At 46.6% G+C, this 22,151-nt stretch overlaps 2 protein-coding genes across 3 annotated transcripts in view; one reads left to right on the top strand and one right to left on the bottom strand.

The window, feature by feature from the left end:
• PARN (poly(A)-specific ribonuclease) overlaps nt 1-2,709 on the bottom strand; it is a 59,915-nt gene extending 57,206 nt beyond the window's left edge. The window contains exon 1 of the mRNA XM_081169534.1: nt 2,553-2,709. Within this exon, the coding sequence (XP_081025660.1) occupies nt 2,553-2,571 (19 nt within the window). The 5' untranslated portion in view covers nt 2,572-2,709. The remainder of the gene's footprint in view (nt 1-2,552) is intronic.
• Nucleotides 2,710-9,467: 6,758 nt separating this feature from the next.
• ECI1 (enoyl-CoA delta isomerase 1) lies at nt 9,468-22,114 on the top strand. Of its 2 annotated transcripts, XM_081169722.1 has the most exons (8): nt 9,578-9,626; nt 12,298-12,383; nt 12,510-12,626; nt 13,897-14,024; nt 15,179-15,325; nt 18,211-18,332; nt 20,059-20,237; nt 21,685-22,114. In XM_081169722.1, the coding sequence occupies exons 4-8, from the start codon at nt 13,908-13,910 to the stop codon at nt 21,849-21,851; spliced, it is 732 nt and encodes a 243-aa protein (XP_081025848.1). In that variant the 5' UTR covers nt 9,578-9,626; nt 12,298-12,383; nt 12,510-12,626; nt 13,897-13,907; the 3' UTR covers nt 21,852-22,114. The 2 variants fall into 2 exon arrangements, with proteins under 2 accessions (XP_081025847.1, XP_081025848.1); XM_081169721.1 differs by lacking the exon at nt 12,298-12,383 and having other exon boundaries at nt 9,468-9,626.
• Nucleotides 22,115-22,151: the final 37 nt, after the last annotated feature.

Genomic DNA, 22,151 nt, shown 5'->3' with positions numbered 1-22,151 from the left:
TGCTCCATCGTGAAAATGACAAAACCTTTTCCATTTCACCAAGAAATATATCTAGGTGATGCCGATAGGATGAAAATAAATCCTTGGCAATTCAATGGCTACTAATCCTGATAGCTATGTTCTATCTCTACCGTCAGACGAAGCAAGAATGCTTGTCTAGATGTGGGACACGGGTGGTGCTGTGGGTTAAACCACAGAGCCTGGGACTTGCCGATCAGAAGGTCGGCGGTTTGAATCCCCATGACGGGGTGAGCTCCCATTGCTCTGTCCCAGCTCCTGCCAACCTAGCAGTTCGAAAGCACATCAAAGTGCAAGTAGATGAATAGGTACCACTCCGACGGGAAGGTAAACGGCGTTTCTGTGTGCTGCTCTGGTTCGCCAGAAGTGGCTTAGTCATGCTGGCCACTTGACCCAGAAATTGTACGCCGGCTCCCTTGGCCAATAAAGTGAGATGAGTGCCGCAACCCCAGAGTCATCAGAACTGGACCTAATGGTTGGGGGTCCCTTTACCTTTACGTTCTATCTCTACTGTCAGACGAAGCAAGAATGCTTCTCTAGATGGGCCACTTGCCTGATCCAGTAGCCTCTTCTTATATTTTTATATCCACACAGCCCAAACACTCCCTAGTAGGACTCTGATGGGACAGGTCTGAGGGTGGCAGTTGGAAATGTCCATTTACCAATGCCACCTCCGTTTGTTTGTTTTAATTAAGAATTACAAAGTGCACCTGTGCTGTACATAGATACCCTCTGGAAGGGGGAGGAGACACACGGGTGAAGCTGAGACGACTGCCCTATGGCCATGTAAATTTTTACCAGAGAAGATGAAATGGGAATGCCACACATACCCAAGGCTTCTGTCCCTGTATGCAAGATGCTTCTGTATAGGATGGAGAATTTATTCATTTTTTTTATTAGAATCTTTGTAATTGGATAGAACCGTATGGCAAAAAGGGTCGTTGGAAGACTAGAAATGTATCCATTAACGGATGGTTTTATTTCAGTCACTGACCACAGTGTATCTGTTAATGGGTGTCATTAAAAAGCAAGGTTGCAATAAAATTGTAAACCCAGCTTATTGCATGACAGTTAACTGATTTATTTTTTATTTTATTTTTTAAAAAACCCTGTATTTAAACTGCATTTCAGTAGTTCAGTATTTTTTTCTGTCACATGCTATGGGCTGCAACATGTGTGGCCAGAAGGGAAAGCTCCAAGCAGCATGCCCCCAAAATTGGGGTGTGTGTGAGTGTTGAGACAGCAATACATAAGAGCAGATTGTCCCCAACTGTACAACTAAACCTACACACAGAAGAAGAGACCTTGTGGAAACAGGCCATAGGCCCATCTAGTCTAGCATCCTGTTTTCACAGTGGCCAGCCCAATGCATTACAGATCAGGTAGAAAACGAAACTGATCTTCTCCTGCTTCCACCTCCCTGTTTTCCTCTGCTTCTTATAAATCATATCCTAGCCGGCATACTACAACGTATTACTGCAGCGGCAGACCGCAAGCCAGCACGGTGCACGTGGATGGCCACCATGCAAAACAAGCCTGTTGGGAAAAGATCTACGCGGACTCTCTCCTTCCAGCATAATCTTCTTTTTTTTAAGCTGATGAAAACAACAGAGGGGTCTTTCCCTCCCATCCATGACACAGAGAAGAGGCTTTTTGCAGATACGCACACGGTGCTCAGCGTCACAGTTCTCTCAATTTCCTCTTGTATTGTAGCTGGTCGTGTTTTTAAAAAAATAAAATAAAATGGGGGGAATGCAATATATATATATATATATATATATATATATATATATATATATATATGCTTTCGTAGATTTTCACGGGTACAGGAATGCAGGTTTTGGTGTCTTCGGGTGTCTTCCCGTGTAAGAGTTGGGGTGTCTAGGCGACGTTTCGACGAGGTCTCACTCGTCATCTTCAGGCTGGTGCTTTCGGCTCTGTTCTAGTAACAAGAAGCCGAAAGCACCAGCCTGAAGATGACGAGTGAGACCTCGTCGAAACGTCGCCTAGACACCCCAACTCTTACACGGGAAGACACCCGAAGACACCAAAACCTGCATATATATATATATATATATATATATATATATACGCATATATATATATCAAATAATCAGTAGAGAAGGAAGGAAACAGACCACCTAAAACACAATATAAGACATTAAGTGCACTACTAAATGGGGGCAATGTGGCAAAGCAAATGGCAAAGGGAGAGCCTTTGGGTATGAATGGGGGTGTGTTGTGGGTTTTTGGGGGTGGGGGCATTATAAAGGATGTGTGGGGAGGGAGGGGGGAAAGATCAGCCTGGAGGGATCAGGGCCAGCCTGAGCAGCAGGAGGAAGGGGCAGGATCTGGGCCTCTGCCCACCCCCACCTGTTCTGGGGGGGGGGGTCAGGTTTCCTTCTCGGCCTCCCCCCCACCCCCACCCCAAGGGAGGAAGCTCAGCCTGCCTTGAGGGGCGGCGGGAGGCCACTCTGCATATGCTCAGAGGCGCTCTCGTGGCTGACCCTCTCCCCGACCCCAGCCGGACTCACTGTTCCTGGTTATCTCCATCCCTGCGGCTGGCTGGCCGGCTCCGGCTTCAGCGACAGCAGTAGCAGCAGCGAGAGCCGCGGGCCGGGTCAGGCCTCGGCTCAGGCCCAGCAGAAGCGCGGGCACTTCCGGAAACAAACCCCACTCCGGCGACCCCCCCCTCCCTCCCCTCCGGCCCGAGAGCGAGACGCGGCTCACGTGACCACACCCCCCCTCCCGGGGAGAAGCGGGCCGTTCGAAGGCTGCTTCCCCGGGCGCGTGCGCAAAACCGCCTCGCGCATGCCCAGCGGAGTCCCCTGAAGCCTCTCCGCCGCCCTCCTTCCCCTTTCTGCCCTGACCTGATGGGTTTGCAAGAGAATCTTGGCATCCCGAGAGGTGAAGGCGCCCCAGGTTTTTGCGCCACCGCCCGGTCCGGCACGTGCACGGGAAAGCTAATGTACAACCGCGTGTGCATGAGCGGACTCAGGGTTAAAAAATACAAATTAAAAATTCCCCGATGCTCCAGTGTTAGTGGATTAGAAGCAGGACTCGGGGGTCGAGGCGCCTTCAGGGTAAAGGGGCCCCGATCCTATGGGAGAGAACAGGCATGGCACCGTCCTTTGCAAAGTTTCCGGCGTCGAGGTCAAAACCAGTTTTATTTCAGGAGGTCTTTGCACCACGACTATATCTATAGACCTCCCCTTGTGTAAAATATACCAGGGCGGCGTGCAGCAAAGTTTACAAGAGAGGTTTCAAAAATGTAATTAAAAGCATACCACGAACATCCTTGGTTTTCCGACGTTTTAAATTCTATGCATTGGGTGCTTTATTTTTTATAATTTTTGCAAGCCACCTTGAGACACAGGCGAAAAGCGGGGTATGATTTCAGGCGCTTGTTAGTGTTGTAAATAAAAATATGCCCTTTTCCCTTATGGGGTATCCAAGAGCCCATATAGAGTCCTTACATAGGTTCCCTATTGGTAGGAGAAAATAACAGAGGCCAACCAGAGAATATTGAGAAGCAAAGCAGCTAGTAAGCTTGATCTTTATTGATCTGTTGCAACAGGGTACCCCCCTCACACGCAGGAGAGGAAGAGGACCCAGAACAATGGCCGGCAAGGCCTTATAAAGACTTTTGAAATTCCCCTTCTCTAGATCAGGACCACCCCCAGAAACATTATGCATACATCACAGAAGGGGTGTGACCTAAGACCACCCCTCAGATACATCCCACCTACATCACAGAAATTTAAATGTTGTTTTTCTCTTCTCCTTGTTTATCTCCTGTCTAGCAGGTTCCTTGATTGGATTTTCTGGGGAGCCTGGCCATTCTTTTGTAATGCTAAAATACTTATTTCCTGGGCCAGGTCACAGGCTCACACCTTATTCAAACACAGATTAAAGGAAGAGACAATGGGGAGGCTTTTCCATTTTTAACCTTGCAGAGAAGGGATTTGGTCAGTTTAGGAATCAAAATGGTTCCAGGTTTGCCTTCCTGTACTGATCTATGTATGTGCAGTTATGAACATTACTATATATCTAAAACCATAAAATTCCTATCACAATTTCCCCCCTCTGGGGCTAGAATTTTTCTTAAAAATTTTTGCCCCACAAATAATAACATCGTATGTTGTAGATGGATGTCTTTGTATGAATATATCATATAAAAATAACACATGTTGCGTTTTGCTACTAAATTACTTGTGGCATTCTAACACTTTGGGAGAGACCATTTACTCAATAGTGTTCTATGCTTTACACCTAGCAGGAAGGTAAGGTCCACTAATGACTGAAAAGTGCAGTTTGCTTCCCCCCCCCCCCGCCATTTTTGTGTTCTCAGGTGTCAAGGTAGCTCTTCTGTGGTCTCACACTGACATAGTGCTACAGCAACACATCTTGTCTGTTGAATCCCCTCAGGGCTTTCATTTAACCATGTCGCCTGGCATTCACCATAGCTGGCACAGGTTTTGGGCATCTCGTGAGGGAGAGGTCTTCGCCTTGGCCTTTAGCTATGGGATTTTATTATAGGCTGTGGTCTTGGGCTCATGAGAAGTTGCTCACTTGCACTTAAAGGACCAAAAAGCTAATTGCAGCCTGGATACACTTGCCCAATTCAAACTGAGTCCAATTTGAATTTATCTTGCCCCATGGTTCTCAAGTCTTCAAACCAATCTGTTAAAAGAAAACCATTCTTAACAAGGGCAGTTGTCCAAATAAGTCAATTTAAGTCTATAAGGAATCATTCCTGCTAAACCAAAGCATATCCACCTTCATGTACCTGGTGTTTTATGGATCCAGAAGTTTGTCATTGGCAAAAAGAGGTTTAACACATATTAAAATGGATAGGGAAAGTTGGCAGAGTGCCAGGTGGAACAATGTGGTTATAAATTGATCTAAACATTGGACTACACAATAGTGTGAGCTATTAGAAAGTATAAAATGCATGAGAATTCTCCATTGGTGTGTAAGCAATAAGACATTAAACATAAAAACAGTTACACACAGAAAAAAAAATTGCCCCCCTTTGTGGAAATCACACTGTCAGACACATTTCAACATTCTTACATAATAACACATAATACAAAACAAAATAATTAAATATCTGTTGCATATCTTGACACAATTGTGATCTTTTACGTATGTATCTTTTGAATCCTGGAGCAGAGGCTTGAGGTTCAAGTGAAAAAATGTCCTTGCAATTCAACTCCTCCCCCCTTTGTCAGTTCAACCCCTCCCCCCTCAGTCTATAGCCTTTGAAAGAGATAACTGTGGGCACTTTGAAAACTCTGGCGTTGCAGGTCTTGTGATGGCGAAGGGGTTGTTGCTGCTTTTCATCATTGTACATCTGTAGAAGTGATATCCTGTAAGGGGCATGGTTTTGGGGAGACTTAAAAACACAGTTAGACAAGAAAGAGGCAAAAGGCAAAAAGGATGTCCTCCAGTTTCCATGGGAAGCTGCAAATAATAACAAATCTTAGCATATTAAGCATTTTATTTATTTCAATATTATTATCACATTTCCACATAATTACTGTTATTATCTGCTAAGTTTGTTTGCTTCCTTCACTTAATTTTTGTTGTTGTTGTTCTTTTCATATTATCAAATAAAAAATTACTCCACATGTAGAGAAAGAGAACTGTAAAAATACAAGAAAGGTTAAAAAATAAAAGGAAAGCAAAAAATTAGATTACCAGTTAGATGAAAACAAACTTGACACAAAAACATCAGATTCAGAAAAGACCTATTATTAAATATATTATCAAAACCACGCAGATTACTACTAGACTGAAAAAATACAAAGGTTAAAAAATACAAAAGAAAGCAAAAAATTAGATTACCAGTTGTGCTTCAAAACATCATGGCTTTTACCTCTCACCTTTAAAACTAAAAAGCAAAGCTAGGCTGAATTTCAACTCCATTACCACACCAGAATTTAAGAATTACCCTCCAATGCTTGCAGACACATGGTCTTCCACACAGCCACAAATTGGGAGAGTTGAAAGGGACCCTGGGGTCATCTAGTCCAACCCTCCAAAATATAGGGTTCACAGCAAGATTTCGCAGCAAGATTTGTACTACCAGAAACACACACATTCACCTCTCACCTTTAAAAACAAAGAGCAATCTGGGCTGGATTTCAACTCATCAGCCACAAATTGGGAAAGTTGAAAGGGACCTGGGGTCATCTAGTCCAACCCTAAAATACAGGGTTCATAGCAAGATTTGTACTACCAGAAACACACACATACTTATGTACACAGACACAACTGGGGAAGAGATCACAAGCCATGCGCCTATCACAAACCATGCGCCTATCATGTACTAAGGAAAAGGAAAATAAAAGTACCCAATTCTATACAGATCTTGAAGCTAGTTTGAGTGAGTGTTTACTTCCTTAGACTAAAGAGTGAAAATTCCTATAGAAATTATCTTTAAAAGAAGATTGAAGTTAACATTTTTCCTAAGATAGGGAGAGGATCTTTTATAAAGCAAAGTTTAAACAGCCATAGATTTGATTTAAAAGGAATACAAGAGTGAACAATTTTTCCTGAACTTGCAGAGGAATAGTAAGCCTAATTTATGCCCCCCCCCTTTGCAGTTTCCTTTAAAGGAAGCTTACTCGGGAGTAAATTTACCTGGCACAGAATAAGAAGGAGAAGGGGAAAAAACCCTGAAAGAGACAGAATGAAACAAGGGGGGGCATTTTCTAAGAAAAGAGGCCAGGACGTCTTATAGAGACTGATATCAGGAGCCTTACAATAACTCTTCTGTCCAACCAGATCAAAGTTAAAACTGGACTCAGATATTTTTCTTAGAAGGAACACCATACTTTCATAGGCATATGCTTAATGAAATACATACACTGCATCTTAGCTTGAGAGAGCAGTTGGCTCAACTAGGCTTTTGCAGCAGAAACATTAGGTTAACTTAGACTGGAACACAGGTATACTTGCAAACTCAAAAGTTACAACAAAACATTTACCATTAGACTTAAATCGCCCTCCTCACTTAAACTAGAGGAAGGAGGTGGGGTAATTCCCCTTTCAGAACACAAGTAGCACGTATACAGGATTTCACCACTTGGGAGGGAAACTCTCTTTTAGAGCCTCTCTCAAATAACAAACATTTGCACACTCCATTCTCCATTTTGTTTTGTTTTAAGATTGATAAGGTTCAACATGGCTTCCTTAGATTTAGAATTTGGAGCAAGCTTGCATTTTTATTTTAGATGGCACATTTAAGATAAGCAGCTGCTGGATGTTACCTAAGTACAATTTAAACACAGGAAAAACGTTTCTTAAACACAAATTGAAGGGGACTGTCAGAGTCCAGGCAGGAAGTAAGCACCAACTGGGCTTCTTTCCCATCAGGAGTCTGTGGGTTCATTTCTTTTGATTGAGGTGCACCCATTTTCAATTAAAAGGGTTTTGGACCTGGGCAAAACTCCGAAGGGTCCGGAAAAGGGGAAACCTGGACAAAAAAACTTGGGGATACCTGGACAAATCTTCGATGGGAAAAACCTGGGGATCAGAGGGGAAAACTTGGGGAAACCTGGACAAATCTCCGAGGGGAAAACTTGGGGATCCAAGGGAAAAAAACCTGGGGATACCTGGACAAATCTCCGAGGGGAAAAACCTGGGGATCCAAGGGGAAAACTTGGGGATACCTGGACAAATCTCCGAGGGGAAAACTTGGGGATCCAAGGGAAAAAACTTGGGGATACCTGGACAAATCTCTATTCTACAACTCACAGCAACCTCCCTGCCTTTTACAATCTAACTCAGAGTCCCTACTGAACGCTTGCACACTTGCAATGCCAGATTGAGACTCTGGAATATGAAAGATGGAAAGGAATTCAGCGCCCTTGCGTTCTCTGTTCACAGGTCATTTCTAACAAAGATCGCCATGGCAGAGGTGCGGCTGCGCTGGAAGTTAGTTTTCAGTGCAGAAGAAATTGCACAACCTTTCTGGGCAAAACTCCGAAGGAATAGGTTGGCATAAAGAATTAAGTGGAAGAAATCACACACAACCTTTGCCTGGGCATACTCCGAAGGGCTAAGGCTGGTGTTGAGATCGAGGGGACAGAAAGGAGTAGAAGGCAATTTTTTCAAGAGTTAAAGTGAGGAAAGAAGTAAGGATTTGAGAAGTATAGGTTTGCTGTGGTTTGCAGAATCCCACCCCACTACCCATTTTTCCTACTCATACTCACTTCGCAAGCGCTGTCCTGGTGATTCTGGGATCTCTTGACTGGTTGTTTAAGGCCGGCCTGATCAAGCTTTGCTTCCCCTGGTTAGCCTCGCTGAACTCCAAGTTATTGCCAGACCCTGGGACCGATGGAAGACTGGTTATTCCTCCTGGCAAACTGCCTGGTGCGCGCTGGATAACCAGTCCTTCCTCGTTTCCAGAATCCGGGTAACCAAAAGTCCCTTCGTGCGTGGTCGCCATCTGTTGTAAATAAAAATATGCCCTTTTCCCTTATGGGGTATCCAAGAGCCCATATAGAGTCCTTACATAGGTTCCCTATTGGTAGGAGAAAATAACAGAGGCCAACCAGAGAATATTGAGAAGCAAAGCAGCTAGTAAGCTTGATCTTTATTGATCTGTTGCAACAGGGTACCCCCCTCACACGCAGGAGAGGAAGAGGACCCAGAACAATGGCCGGCAAGGCCTTATAAAGACTTTTGAAATTCCCCTTCTCTAGATCAGGACCACCCCCAGAAACATTATGCATACATCACAGAAGGGGTGTGACCTAAGACCACCCCTCAGATACATCCCACCTACATCACAGAAATTTAAATGTTGTTTTTCTCTTCTCCTTGTTTATCTCCTGTCTAGCAGGTTCCTTGATTGGATTTTCTGGGGAGCCTGGCCATTCTTTTGTAATGCTAAAATACTTATTTCCTGGGCCAGGTCACAGGCTCACACCTTATTCAAACACAGATTAAAGGAAGAGACAATGGGGAGGCTTTTCCATTTTTAACCTTGCAGAGAAGGGATTTGGTCAGTTTAGGAATCAAAATGGTTCCAGGTTTGCCTTCCTGTACTGATCTATGTATGTGCAGTTATGAACATTACTATATATCTAAAACCATAAAATTCCTATCACATTAGAAATAAATACTAAATGGTAAAATAAGTAATATGTCCGGGCATCCCGCGGCCAGTTCCTTCCTGGGCTGCCACAAGCGTGGAGCGAGGCAAGGCCAGGCGGATGCCATCCTTCCATCCCCAAAAGGCACTTCTGTCTACGGAACTCCCTGCCACGTGGGCGATCTTGCAGCCCGACGACAAGCACGGTCAGGCAACATCCTCGGATGCGACTCGGCGCGGCTTTACTCGCGAGTAAACGCGCAGCCAAGGATACCGCGCAGTCGTGCCCCGGGCCAGAGGCTAATCCTCGTGGAGGGATTCCGCTAGCTCCTCCGGGTGGGCAGGCAGAGAAGCCGTCGGAGGGGCGCGACTGGGGCGGATCTCGGCCTCGGCACGCTGGGCCAACCCTCCTCCTCCTCCTCCGCCTCTTGCTCCTGCCTCCCATGCAACATGGCGGCTGCAGCGACGGTGTCCCGGGCTTGGCAGCAGCTCCGCTATTCAGGTACGCTCCTGCGCGCTTCGGTCCGCGCCGTCGGGGCGTTGCAAGAAGCGCTCCGGGGAATGCAAAGCGCCGGCTTTGCGGCTGCATCCGCTGCATCGAGGGGCGTGAAGTGGGCGGGTTGCGGGGGGGGGGCTCCCCTTCCAGCCCACCTTGGCAAGGGTGACTTTGAGACCATTGCTGGGCCTCAGGCCTGCTCGGAAGGCCAGCAGGCAGCCTCGTCTACTCGGGAGCAAGTCCCCCTTAGTTCAGCGAAACTTAGGGGAGCGTCTCAAAGGACTGCAATGTATTTTCTCCGTTTCCTTCCTAAATGTTTAACATCAAAGTCTGCTCTGAAATCAGCAGGACAACCCCATTAAAAGCTTTTTTCAAAACCTGTGCAAGGCAGCATCGGCATCCGAGAAATAATAATAATAATAATAATAATAATAATAATAATAATAATAATAATTTATTTATACCCCAGCCACTCTGGGCGGCTTCCAACAGAATACAGTATTAAAATACAGTGGTCTGTTAAACATGAAAAGCTTCCCTAAACAGGGCTGCCTTCAGATGTCTTCTAAAAGTCTGGTAGTTGTTTTTATCTTTGACATTTGGTGGGAGGGTGTTCCACAGGGTGGGTGCCGCTACCGAGAAGGCCCTCTGCCTGATTCCCTGTGACTTGGCTTGTCGCAGCAAGGGGACCAGCGAGAAAACAACTTAAAGCAGATTTTAAGGGAAGGGGCGTTTTGCCTGGGATCAGGGACATCTAATCTGAGGCACAGCCTCCTCTGTGTGTTCTCACTTGGAAGTAAGGCCTCATCTGTATGGTACTTTGATTTTGGCATCTGCCTGTCTCTAGAGACAATGGAGTGTGACTGGGAGCGGGTGCTTACACCTGGGGAGTGTGTAGGGGGGGTCCTGGGCTGACCAGATGACAAGACCCCCCTCTCAGCATCGCTGATGTGGTCCAAAGGAAAGCAGAGCGAGACGTTTGGCACCAACTTGGCTGCAGGAATTGCTGGAAGGAGCCCTGCAACCGCCACAGGGACTCCATATTTGTGTAGGGTTTACTCCTTAGCCTTTCCCCACCCCCAAAAAAATACCCCACAAGGCAACGGAAGTTTAGGATCAGAGTTTTCCTTCTAGAGTTTTCCCAGGTGGGTGAGCCCCATCTGTCACTCACTTCCTTCTGTGGCATGTGCAGGAACGGCCTTCTTGACCGTCGGACCCACTTTTGGTCTTCTCAAACTGCTGGAGTTGGCCTTCACACGCAGGGGAAGTGGCGAACTCACTGTGGCGATCACACAGGGTCCCCGGACGTTTCACCGTCTATTGATCCCTGTGCCACCACTTTATTTCTCGCTGCCACCACCCAGGCCCTACCTGATACAATACTGAGTCTAGTCAGGGTTAAATTGGAACATAAACTTCTTTTTATTTATTGCAGTTTAACAAGTGCGTGGTTTCATAAATGGTATCGGTCAATCACATTCATGGGGTGCCTATCCAGACCTATAACTTCCGCTACCTGCTCTCACTCACTAAACCACCTCTCAGATATTTACTTGTCTTCCTAGCCCCTAACTGTTCCTGACTCAGCTTATTTCGCCACACTAACTCAACCTCCTCACAGACTCTCTCACTCCAACCACCCAACTCCCAACAATTGCGCTCCCAGAGCTGGTTTTATAGTCCCTCTGACTCCACCCCCCTGGATTCTGATTGGGTAACTTGTTTAACTATTTCACCTCCAGCACTCTCATATGTTCACGCCACACTCACCGAGGGTTTGGGCTCACCTCACCTGGTTTAGCTGGTCAGTCGAAGCCGTTCCTGGGATTGTGGCCGCTGTCACATGCTGACAGCTTCTAGGAGCCACAGCTAAGAGCTGAGTGCAGGGTGGGGGCCAAAGATGGACAAACTACCCCAGAAGGATCATGACGTGTCCCCCACCAGAGGCACTACCCCTTCCATGTACAGTCATACTTCAGGCTGCGTTTTTTCGGGTTGCAGACCGCCGACACCCGGAAGTACCGGAACAGGTTCAGAGTTGTTCAGAGACCTCTAATATCCAAGCAGCCAAACCTGTGTGTAGTTCTGTAACAAATAAGCAGCCTTAAACAAGCCTTGCTGTTTGTGTTTTGCTGGTCTGCAGCAGCCGATTCACCAGAAACCATGGTTGGAAGAAGGGAGAGACGAGGGCATTTTTCATTGTTTCAGAGGGTTTTCCTGGTTTCTTTAGCCATGTTGGGGTCACAATTCAATGTTCAGCAGGAATCCATGGAAATTGTCAGTTCATTATGTAAACACTTGTTTATAAAACAACTTCCTGTCAACGCATTGTTGTTGGAAATTGTGATCTGCATGTCTACAAAATACAGAACATGTCAGTAAATTCTGAATAACAAAAAATAAACAATACAGAATAAATTCAATATTACAAAAGGAAAACCCATCTAGGGGGTCTTAAATACATAAATACAAAGCAAAAGACCAGGTACACAAGATACATTTTAAGCACATTCGAAACACATTCCTCCTTTCAGAGAATTCTGGGCACTGTAGTTTGTTAACGGTTGCTGGGAATTGGAACTCTGAGGAGTAAACTACAGTGCCCAGAATTCTTTGAGGGAAAGAACGTTATTCGGATGTGCTTTAAAATTAAAGCGTGCCTCCGTTTCTTCAGCAGCAGCCTGAACTATGTAGAAAGCCACTTCTGAAAGGAAGTTTGAAGAGCTGCTTATGAGAGGAGGAGCAACAGAAAGAATAAAAAAGGCAAGGATTCCTTTCCTAAAATGTTGATTCTTTTCACCCCAAGGCAGTGGGCTCTCAGCTGCTGAGCTGCCACTCTCCTGGGCAACGACAAGCTGGTAATATCTGGATTCTCTCCCCCCCCCCCAGGTTCTTTACTTCAGTTTCAACATAGCCGAGCTGCCGCCCAGAGACTCAGATGCCCTGCTGTCCAGAGGAGGTCGTTCAGCAACAACAAGATCCTGGTGGAACTGGATGAGGGCACAGGTAAACCCCCTCAGGCTTGCATTTCATAGAAATCATAGAAATTTAGAGTTGGAAGGGCCCCTGAGGATCATCTAGTCCAACCCTCTGCAAGGCAGGAATATGCAACTGTCCCTTATGGGGATCAAACCTGCAACTGTGGCGTTATCAACACCACACACTAGCCAACTGAGCTATCCACATCCTTTTGTGTGGTTCTTTGAAGGAATGGTGGCGTACACACTATACATTTATTTATTTTTTATAAGATATTTATTAAGATTTTCAAGAAATTACAAAATAGGTAAAAGAAAGAAAAAAAGAAAAATACAAAAAGAGAAAAATACAAAATAAAAATAGTTAAAAAAACAATTCAGTCATCACATATTTTTCATTTACTTATTTCCCGGACTTCCTCACGCCTTCCTTCTCTGTATTCCAGTTCAAATTATTGTTTCAGCAGATCCCTCCCATCTTTCAAATCCTTCCCATAGTTCATAATATTCTGTCATCACATACCTTAATCTATTTTCATCTTATCTTATATATATAAAAAACCTTAAAGTTTAGAACTTAAATCTTAATTTTTACCAACTTCTCCTGTCATAACATTCTTACCTAATTCTTTAAACATTTTTATTAGAGCCAAATAATTCCATTTCAACATTTTCCTAACATTCATCAATTTTATAAAACAGTATACATTTAAAGCACATGGCTTCCCGCAAAGAATCCTGGGAACTGCAGTTTTACCCCTCATGGAGCTGCAAGCCCCAGCACGCTTCACAAACTACAGTTCCCAGGATTCTTTGGGAGAGGTTGTGTTGGCTCCCAGCACACAGCATTTCATAGGTATATTGATTCTGCACATAAGAAGAGTTTGGATTTGATATCCCGCTTTATCACTATCCTAAGGAGTCTCAAAGTGGCTAACATTCTCCTTTCCCTTCCTCCCCCACAACAAACACTCTGTGAGGTGAGTGGGGCTGAGAGACTTCAGAGAAGTGTGACTGGCCCAAGGTCACCCAGCAGCTGCATGTGGAGGAGCGGGGAAGCGAACCCGGTTCAGCAGATTACGAGTCCACCGCTCTTAACCACTACACCACACTGGCTCTCTTGAACCACATGCAGGTTCTCTTTAGCTGTCACGGCTGGGAAGCAATAATAGATCCATCCTTTGTGAATTGGTCCAAAAACCCGGGAGAGCAGCTGTTGGTCAGTGTAGACAACACTGAGGTAGGTGGACTTCCTAATCTCTGTCAGCAGCTCTTGTTTCCTTGTGTTTCTCGTTCAGGGGTAGCAGTGATGAAGATGAAGAGCCCACCGGTTAACAGCTTTAGCTTGGAGTTTCTGACGGAGCTTTCCATAAGCCTGGAAAAGCTGGAGAACAACAAAGCGTGCCGCGGTGTCATCCTGACCTCGGTACGGGTGACAAATAGAAAAAAATAGCAATCATCCATTTGGTTCTGGGTCCATCTTTGCTGGCTGGTGGGGGGCAAGCTATGCTGGGTGGGAGCGTCCATTGCACAGGCAGGGATGATGATGATGATTGACAGGTGCCTAACCCTGCCAACCCTTAGCACCAGCCAACCCTGGATACAAGACCTCTCAAAGGACCCGTTGATGGCATTTTACCATTGCACTGTGGAGACTGTATTAACTTATGGTCTCTGTGTGTGGTTTGGGAGCTGCACGGTCAGGGAAAAAACAATGCTGTCCAGAGTTGTAAAGACTTCGGAGAGAATAATTGGGTGCACTCTTCCCACCTTGGATCAAATCTATGCTTCCAAGTGCCGTAAGAAAGCTGCAGAGATAGTGCAGGACAGTGCGCACCCCGGAAATGATCTCTTTCAGCTTCTGCCTTCTGGAAGAAGGTACAGGGTTATAAAGACTAGGACTAGAGGAACAGTTTCTACCCAAATGCCATTTTGGTTTTAAACACAGTGTAAGGAGTCTCTATAAGGGGACCCGGGTGGCGCTGTGGGTTAAACCACAGAGCCTAGGACTTGCCGATCAGAAGGTTGGCGGTTTGAATCCCTGCGATGGGGTGAGCTCCCGTTGCTCGGTCCCTGCTCCTGCCAACCTAGCAGTTTGAAAACACGTCAAAGTGCAAGTAGATAAATAGGTACCACTCTGGCGGGAAGTCAAACGGCGTTTCCGTGCGCTGCTCTGGTTCGCCAGAAGCGGCTTAGTCATGCTGGCCAGATGACCTGGAAGCTGTACGCCGGCTCCCTCGGCCAATAAAGCGAGATGAGCGCCGCAACCCCAGAGTCAGTCACGACTGGACCTAATGATCAGGGGTCCCTTTACCTTTACCTTTAAGGAGTCTCTATGGGAGTATATTGTATTTAAAAATGGGGTATCAGAGTTTTTAGGGGGCTAACCAGGTTAGATTTTTCAATTTTGTTGTTCTCTATAGGACAATGACAATAAAGATTATCGTATTGTATCGTAAGATCTCTCCTCTTTCTGGGAGCTGGGCAAAAACGGCCCGTAGGACTTTTCAGAGTGAAGCAGCGTGGCGTGAATCAGGGAGGCACGTTGCCAGCTATGACAGATCCTTTTCCTTTTCCCAGGTTGTCCCCAAAATCTTCTCTGGGGGCCTGGACATCACGGAGATGTGTGGGAAGAGCGAGGAGCACTACGCCGAGTTCTGGAAAGCCGTGCAGCAGATGTGGATTACTCTGTACAATTCCAGCCTGGTGACCATTGCAGCTGTCAATGCAAGTTCCATTTATTTACTCCCTATCCCTCCAGAAGAATCACCTTAAGCCAGTGGCTGCTGGTGGCTGGTAGGGTGGAAGGCAGGGAGGCCGACAGTAGGGGGCGCCAGAGCCAGGCAGAGCCAGCCACCGACCAGCGGTAAGCAAGAAGGCAGGCAGGTGAGAGCAGAGTGCGGTCGGTGGGGCAGTGCCCCATTTGCCCTAACGGATAAGCCGCTACTGTTTTTAGCTCTTTGCTCAATGGGCTATTCGAAGCACACCCCAGTGGAGTTCAGACATGAATGTATAGCTATTGTAACGTTGCAGGCTTGGACCTGGGGTGGGTTTAGGAATTAGTGCAATTCAAGCAGCGGTTGTCTTGCCAAAGGCAAGGTGGGTCTTTTAAAATGAGATTCAGAAGCAATACAAAATACCGTATTTTTCGCTCTATAGGACGCACTTTTCCCCCCTCCAAAAATGAAGGGGAAATGTGTGTGCGTCCTATGGAGCGAATGCAGGCGCCTTGGCTTCAGCGATAGCAACACGAAGCCTCTGAAGCACAAAGGGAGAGCTCCCCCCGCGCTCCGGAGGCTTTGCGTTGCTTTTGCTGAAGCCCCACGGCCGGTCAGTCTGTGCCCCAGCTTCCAAGAAACTCTGCCCAAACCGTCCCATTTTATAGGTAGCCTGTGTGGCTTCCAAGACTACGTGCAGATCATCCATTCGCCACTCCCTCCCAATGCCTCACTTTCTCAAAACAATGTCCAACATCTAAGAAGGTACCCAGCACAACTGATCCACAACTGATTAAGGCAGCTGGGGGGGTGGGCTTCACCTCTTCCCAACGTTTTCAGAACATTAAAGACTGTTCCCACACCATCAGAAACTTAACAAGAGCGGGGAAGGAACAGAGGCAGGAAGGGTAACCCTGTCAGGTCACTCGCTCCTCGATACATTTGGTCTTCTGGATGCATTTCCCGTGCAGCGGTCTGCATAAATTCAGGTACTGCCCCACCCCCATCTAAATAATGCCCCATTTTAAATGGCAAAAATACACACTGATAACATCACCTGAGAATGGTTATGTCACCAGGCAGGTTTACCCAGGAATAAAACAAGGAAATGATGAGTTCAAGAAAGAGCTGGTTGTTTCCCTGTTTCAACGATCTAAGTCAGGCATAGGCAAACTCCTGCCCTCCAGATGTTTGGAACTACAATTCCCATCATCCCTAGCTAACAGGACCAGTGATCAGGGATGATGGGAATTGTAGTCCCAAACATCTGGAGGGCCAGAGTTTGCCTATACCTGATCTAAGTATCCAAACAATTTAAAATACCCTAGCTCAGGCTTCATCAACCTCGGCCCTCCAGATGTTTTGAGACTACACTTCCCATCATCCCTGACCACTGATCCTGCTAGCTAGGGATCGTGGGAGTTGTAGGTCACAAACATCTGGAGGGCCAAGGTTGAGGAAGCCTAGACTAGCTATTTAAATGCACACGTGATGGTTGCAGCTCGGGGTCATCATCATTTTAGTTTTAAACCAGAAACTTAACAAAACTGGTATCGTTGCTCTGTTCGTTTTCCCGAAACTGCGGTAGAATGTCAACAACCAAAGTATAAGCACATGAGAAGAGCCCTGCAGGATCAGGCCATTCAGGTTGGTGACTGTCACCACATCTTACTGGTAAAAAAAAAACTTGGCCCTCCATTCTTTAACACGTTGCTGGCTTGGGCACAGAGGATTCCCCTTACTGGGAATGTTTGGCTTCCCAGTTGGGGCCGTCAGACGAGGCAAACCTCTGCCAATGATCGAGTGAGGCAGCCAGCTATAGTGGCTGCATCAAACTACGGTAACTTGGGAGGACTGATTTGCAGTAAGTAGGCGATGCAGCAAAAGGCAGCCGAGGGCCAAGGATGCAGAGACGACTGGGGACAAAGCAGAGCCCGGCTGGGGAATACTTTCCATATTTCCTCCCCATGCCAGCGGTGGGAAGGGCCAAAGTCACAAAGGGGTGGAGCAATGGTTGCACATGTTACACCTATTTGCATACCCCTCTCTCACCATCCAGACAAGCGATTGTTCAAGGGCACATTCCAGCTGAGCAGAAACACTCTGTTCTCCCCCCCCCCACAATAATTTTTATTAATTTTTTCCAAATATCTTAAACACAATACAGCTTAACAATATTATTCTCCTTTCAATCTATATCTTATCCAAATTAACTCCCCTCCACCCCTCTTCTGGCTTCTCTACATTGCTCTTATTTAAGCGTGATTACTATATATACGACGCAGGTGGCACTGTGGGTTAAACCACAGAGCCTAGGACTTGCCGATCAGAAGGTCAGCGGTTTGAATCCCCGCCAGGGGGTGAGCTCCCGTTGCTCGGTCCCTGCTCCTGCCAACCTAGCAGTTCGAAAGCACGTCAAAGTGCAAGTAGATAAATAGGTACCGCTCCGGCGGGAAGGTAAACGACGTTTCCGTGCACTGCTCTGGTTCGCCAGAAGCGGCTTAGTCATGCTGGCCATGACCCGGAAGCTGTACGCTGGCTCCCTCGGCCAATAAAGCGAGATGAGCGCAACCCCAGAGTCGGCCATGACAGGACCTAATGGTCAGGGGTCCCTTTACCTTTCCTATATATACAGTCTATAATTCCTCAATAATTTTTTGTATTATACTTTAGACATACATTCCTTATTATATTACAGCATTACATCTTGTGGTCTAACCAAATGTTTACAATAAACGGAGCAGAAACACTCTAGGTGTGACGCAGGGCCAGTGAGGGGTGTGACCTGGGGAGAGTTCCAAGGGCCATATAGAGAGACCCAGAGGGCCACCTTTGCTCCCAGGCCTAAGGCTCTCCACCCTTGAACTAGATTTCCTCTTCTCTGCTTCCTCCCAGGGTTCCAGTCCCGCAGGCGGCTGCCTGATGGCAATGTCTTGTGACTACAGGATCATGGCCGACAATCCCAAGTACAGCATTGGGCTGAATGAGACGAAGCTGGGAATCGTGGCCCCTTTCTGGTGAGGTGGCGGAGGAGTAATAAGAAGAAGAATGGGGGTGTGGGGTGCAATTCGCTGCAACTTCTCTAGGGCTTCTCTGAACCCCGGCACAGCCAACCACATGGCACAGGGCCTTCTCGGTAGTGGCACCCGCCCTGTGGAATGCCCTCCCATCAGATGTCAAGGAAATAAACAACTATTTGACTTTTAGAAGACATCTGAAGGCAGTCCTGTTTAGGGAAGCTTTTAATGTCTGATGTTTTATCTATTATTATTATTATTATTATTATTATTATTATTATTATTATCTTCATTAATTCTGTTGGGAGCCGCCCAGAGTGGCTGGGGAAATCCGGCCAGATGGGTGGGGTAATAATAATAATAATAATAATAATAATAATAATAATAATAATAATAATAATGTTAAGCACAGCTTAAATTCCTGGCTGCACTACCTAGCCTGTCGTTCGTTCGTTCCTGCTTGAATGTCTCTCCTGCCTCCCTCCATTTTACTGCACTTCAATAATGATTGGGGGATTATTCGCTTGTTTTTGCTCTTATTTTTATTACACATTTTCTGTTTTTTTTTATATACTGTATTTTACGTTGTGGACTGCCCTGAGATCTACAGATGAAGGGCAGTATGCAAATTTAATTAATAATAACGATGATGGTGACAGGCAGGTAAAGAGGACAAAATGAGAGGAGGAAAAGATTCATTGTCACAATTGCCAATAAATATGGAGGATACACGCACTGTAAGTCAATAATAAAACCTACAGAGAAGAAAAGGCTGTGTAATCTATAATTACTGAAAGAGTCCAGTGGTCTAAATTGCCATTTTTTCCCAAGAAGAAAAAGAAGATAAAAAGTAGCCTTGAACTGTAAAAAATCCAAAAACTCACATAGACCTGTTGGACCAAGACTCCTGAGTTAACTGTGTTTGTATATAAAATAAAATTAGAATACAGTCTGGAGGAAAAAAACCACATTCACATAAACCAAAAGTGTGCAAAGGCCAAAGTACATAAGGGTTGTTTTTTTCCTCCAGACTGGCGATTTTCCAAGTCTTGGAATACCAATAGTAGAGATTATTCAGATCAAAGGTCTTTCAAAACTTGGTGACAGTGGCCCAGGCTGCTGCCAAAGAACACGAGGTTAGTTCCTTGTTATTCAGATCTCAACCCAAATCTAAAGAATCGGGCAAAGAGAGGGGGGGCTCCTTTGTTACACCTCAAGGACGGCCTCTCCCCATAGGAACCAACACAGCCCCTGAGATCATCGTCTGAATCCCTTCTTTGTGTGCCCCCTCCAAGAGAGATTTGGAGAGTGGCGACACTCTTTTCTGTAGTGGCTCCCCATTTCTGGAATGCTCTTCCCAAGGAGGCTTGCCTGGTGCCTTCATAATACATTTTTAGGCGCCTTGCCTAAAAATATTCCACTTCTCCCATGCCTCTGGTGCCTTTACTACATATCTTTAGGTGCCATTTTAATCAGCCTTTTGCTGATTAAAAAAAATCTATGGCCTTTTTTAATGCGTATTTAGGCAGCAGGTTATTGTTGTTACGTGCTACGCTGAAGGGCGGTATATAAATTTTAATAAAAATAATTATCAATGAGATCTCAGAAACTGCTTTTGTCCAAGAACGCTTTTCTCTTGGAGCAGCTCCACCACATGTGCTGATGGGTCTCAGTTCTCTCTCTCTCTCTCTCTCTCTCTCTCTCTCTCTCTCTCTCTCTCTGCCAGGTTTAAAGACACAATGGTCAATGCCATTGGCCACAGAGCCACGGACCGGTCCATCCAGCTGGGACTCCTATACCCTGCCGCTGATGCCCTCAAAATTGGCATCGTGGATGAGTTGGCGCCCGAAGAGAATATCCAGAAGGTGGCTGCAGAGGTGATGGCCCAGTGGCTGGCCGTTCCAGGTGAGGCAGCCCACCCCCAGAATCCTGCACCACAAATACACATTCCAAAACAAATAACGTCCTATAGTGGGGAAGGTTTCCTTAGTAAGAGGCCAACCCTGCTTTAACTACTATACCACACTGCCTCATACCCTAGTGGTGAAAGAAAGGTGTGTTGGCAGTAATTGAGGGAATTGGCAGCAAGGGGGGAGGGTTGGCTTAAAGCAGGCTCCAGGAAGAAAGCCTTCCGATCACATGGGTCAGGAGAAGGTCAGCAATAACTTGCAAGATATCAGTAAACTTAATTCTTTATTCAAATGAACAAAACGGCTCAGGCCTAGTGAGCACAAAACCTCTTCCCAGTAGGGTTTCCCAGTTGTGGGAACTGAAAAGTCCCTTCTCTCCAAGCCTCCTCCTTCCCAAGCAATCTGAGGCTCAACACCTTGTCTGTCTCTGCTCCTCCCTCTTCATACCTCTTCAGGTTCTGGGAGACCAGCGGGGAGGGGAGCTGGTCGCAGCAGGAGGGGAAGACCCCCTGGCATCTTCAACAGCCTGCCTGATCTCTGCCTCTTGGCCCTGGTCCTCTCTAGCCTCTGCTTCTGCCTCTGCTTCTGGGCCTCTCTCTGCCGCAGTCTCTTCCTGCTCACTAAACCCTGTTACCTCTTCAGCTCTAAGTCTTCTTCCCTTATGGGTTCCTTTTGGGGGCTCCCCAGCTGGTGCCTCCCACCCAGGGGAGTCCTTAGCATATGCACCACCGGGGTGCAAAGATCCGCCCAGCCCCCCCAAGTCTGACAGGCGCCGCCGTTGTGAATGACAAGTGCCACCGCTGGTGCGGCGCATCTTTGGTAGATGAGCGCACAAAGTCGAAAGCCCTTTAGTGAAACAGTAGGTATTTCTAGCTTGATCAAAATTATTTATTATTTCATAACAGGTAGATAGTTAAGGGGACGCGGGTGGCGCTGTGGGTTAAACCACAGAACCTAGGACTTGCCGATCAGAAGGTCAGCGGTTCGAATCCCCGCGACGGGGTGAGCTCCCATTGCTCGGTCCCTGCTCCTGCCAACCTAGCACTTCGAAAGCACGTTAAAGTGCAAGTAGATAAATAGGTACCGCTCTGACAGGAAGGTAATCGGTGTTTCCGTGCGCTGCTCTGGTTCACCAGAAGCAGCTTAGTCATGCTGGCCACATGACCTGGAAGCTCCCTTGGCCAATAAAGTGAGATGAGCGCCGCAACCCCAGAGTCGGTCACAACTGGACCTAACGGTCAGGGGTCCCTTTACCTTTACCTTTAGATAGTTAAGAGCTTAGGCGGCTTCAGCAGTGGGCACCTGGCACCCCCCCCCCGAATTTGGCACCCCTTGCACCCTCAGGCAAAGACAGCCCTGCTCCCACCACTCCTATGCGTCCGTGACACCGGGCCGCAATTCAACATGCGCTCTCTTTTTCTCTTTCTCTTCTTGCTGCCCAGACCATGCCCGCCAACTCTCCAAATCCTCGATGCGGAAGCCCACAGTGGACCACCTCCTGGCGCACCGTGAAGCCGACATCCAGAACTTCGTGCGCTTCATCTCCAGGGACTCCATCCAGAAATCCCTCCAGATGTACATGCAGATGCTGAAGCAGAAGAAAGCCTGACCTGGGAGCGGAGCAGCCTTGATTCCTGGTCCCGTGACCTCATCACTGTTTATCTCAAGCGCCTTTGTTTCCCAGCTGGTGCCTTTTGCACAGAGTTTTGCTCTCGAGGTTTTTTCCTTTGGACACTGGATCTCAGGTTGTGGGCAGGTGGGGCTGAGGCCCGTTCTGCAAGGGGCACATTAGGCCACAGGCTCGCTCTTTGGGCAGTTGGAAAGAATCAGTTTTGCGCAAAATGTGAACGGTCAATAAATCACTAAAAGAGAGGCTGTGGTTGGTCTCTTCCTAACTGCAGCCATAGGC

Source organism: Podarcis bocagei, assembly GCF_964188305.1.
Source record: "Podarcis bocagei genome assembly, chromosome: 14".
Classification (NCBI taxonomy): domain Eukaryota; kingdom Metazoa; phylum Chordata; class Lepidosauria; order Squamata; family Lacertidae; genus Podarcis; species Podarcis bocagei.
The sequence above is the reverse complement of the archived record's forward strand: the minus strand, read 5'-3'. Positions and strand labels throughout refer to the sequence as shown.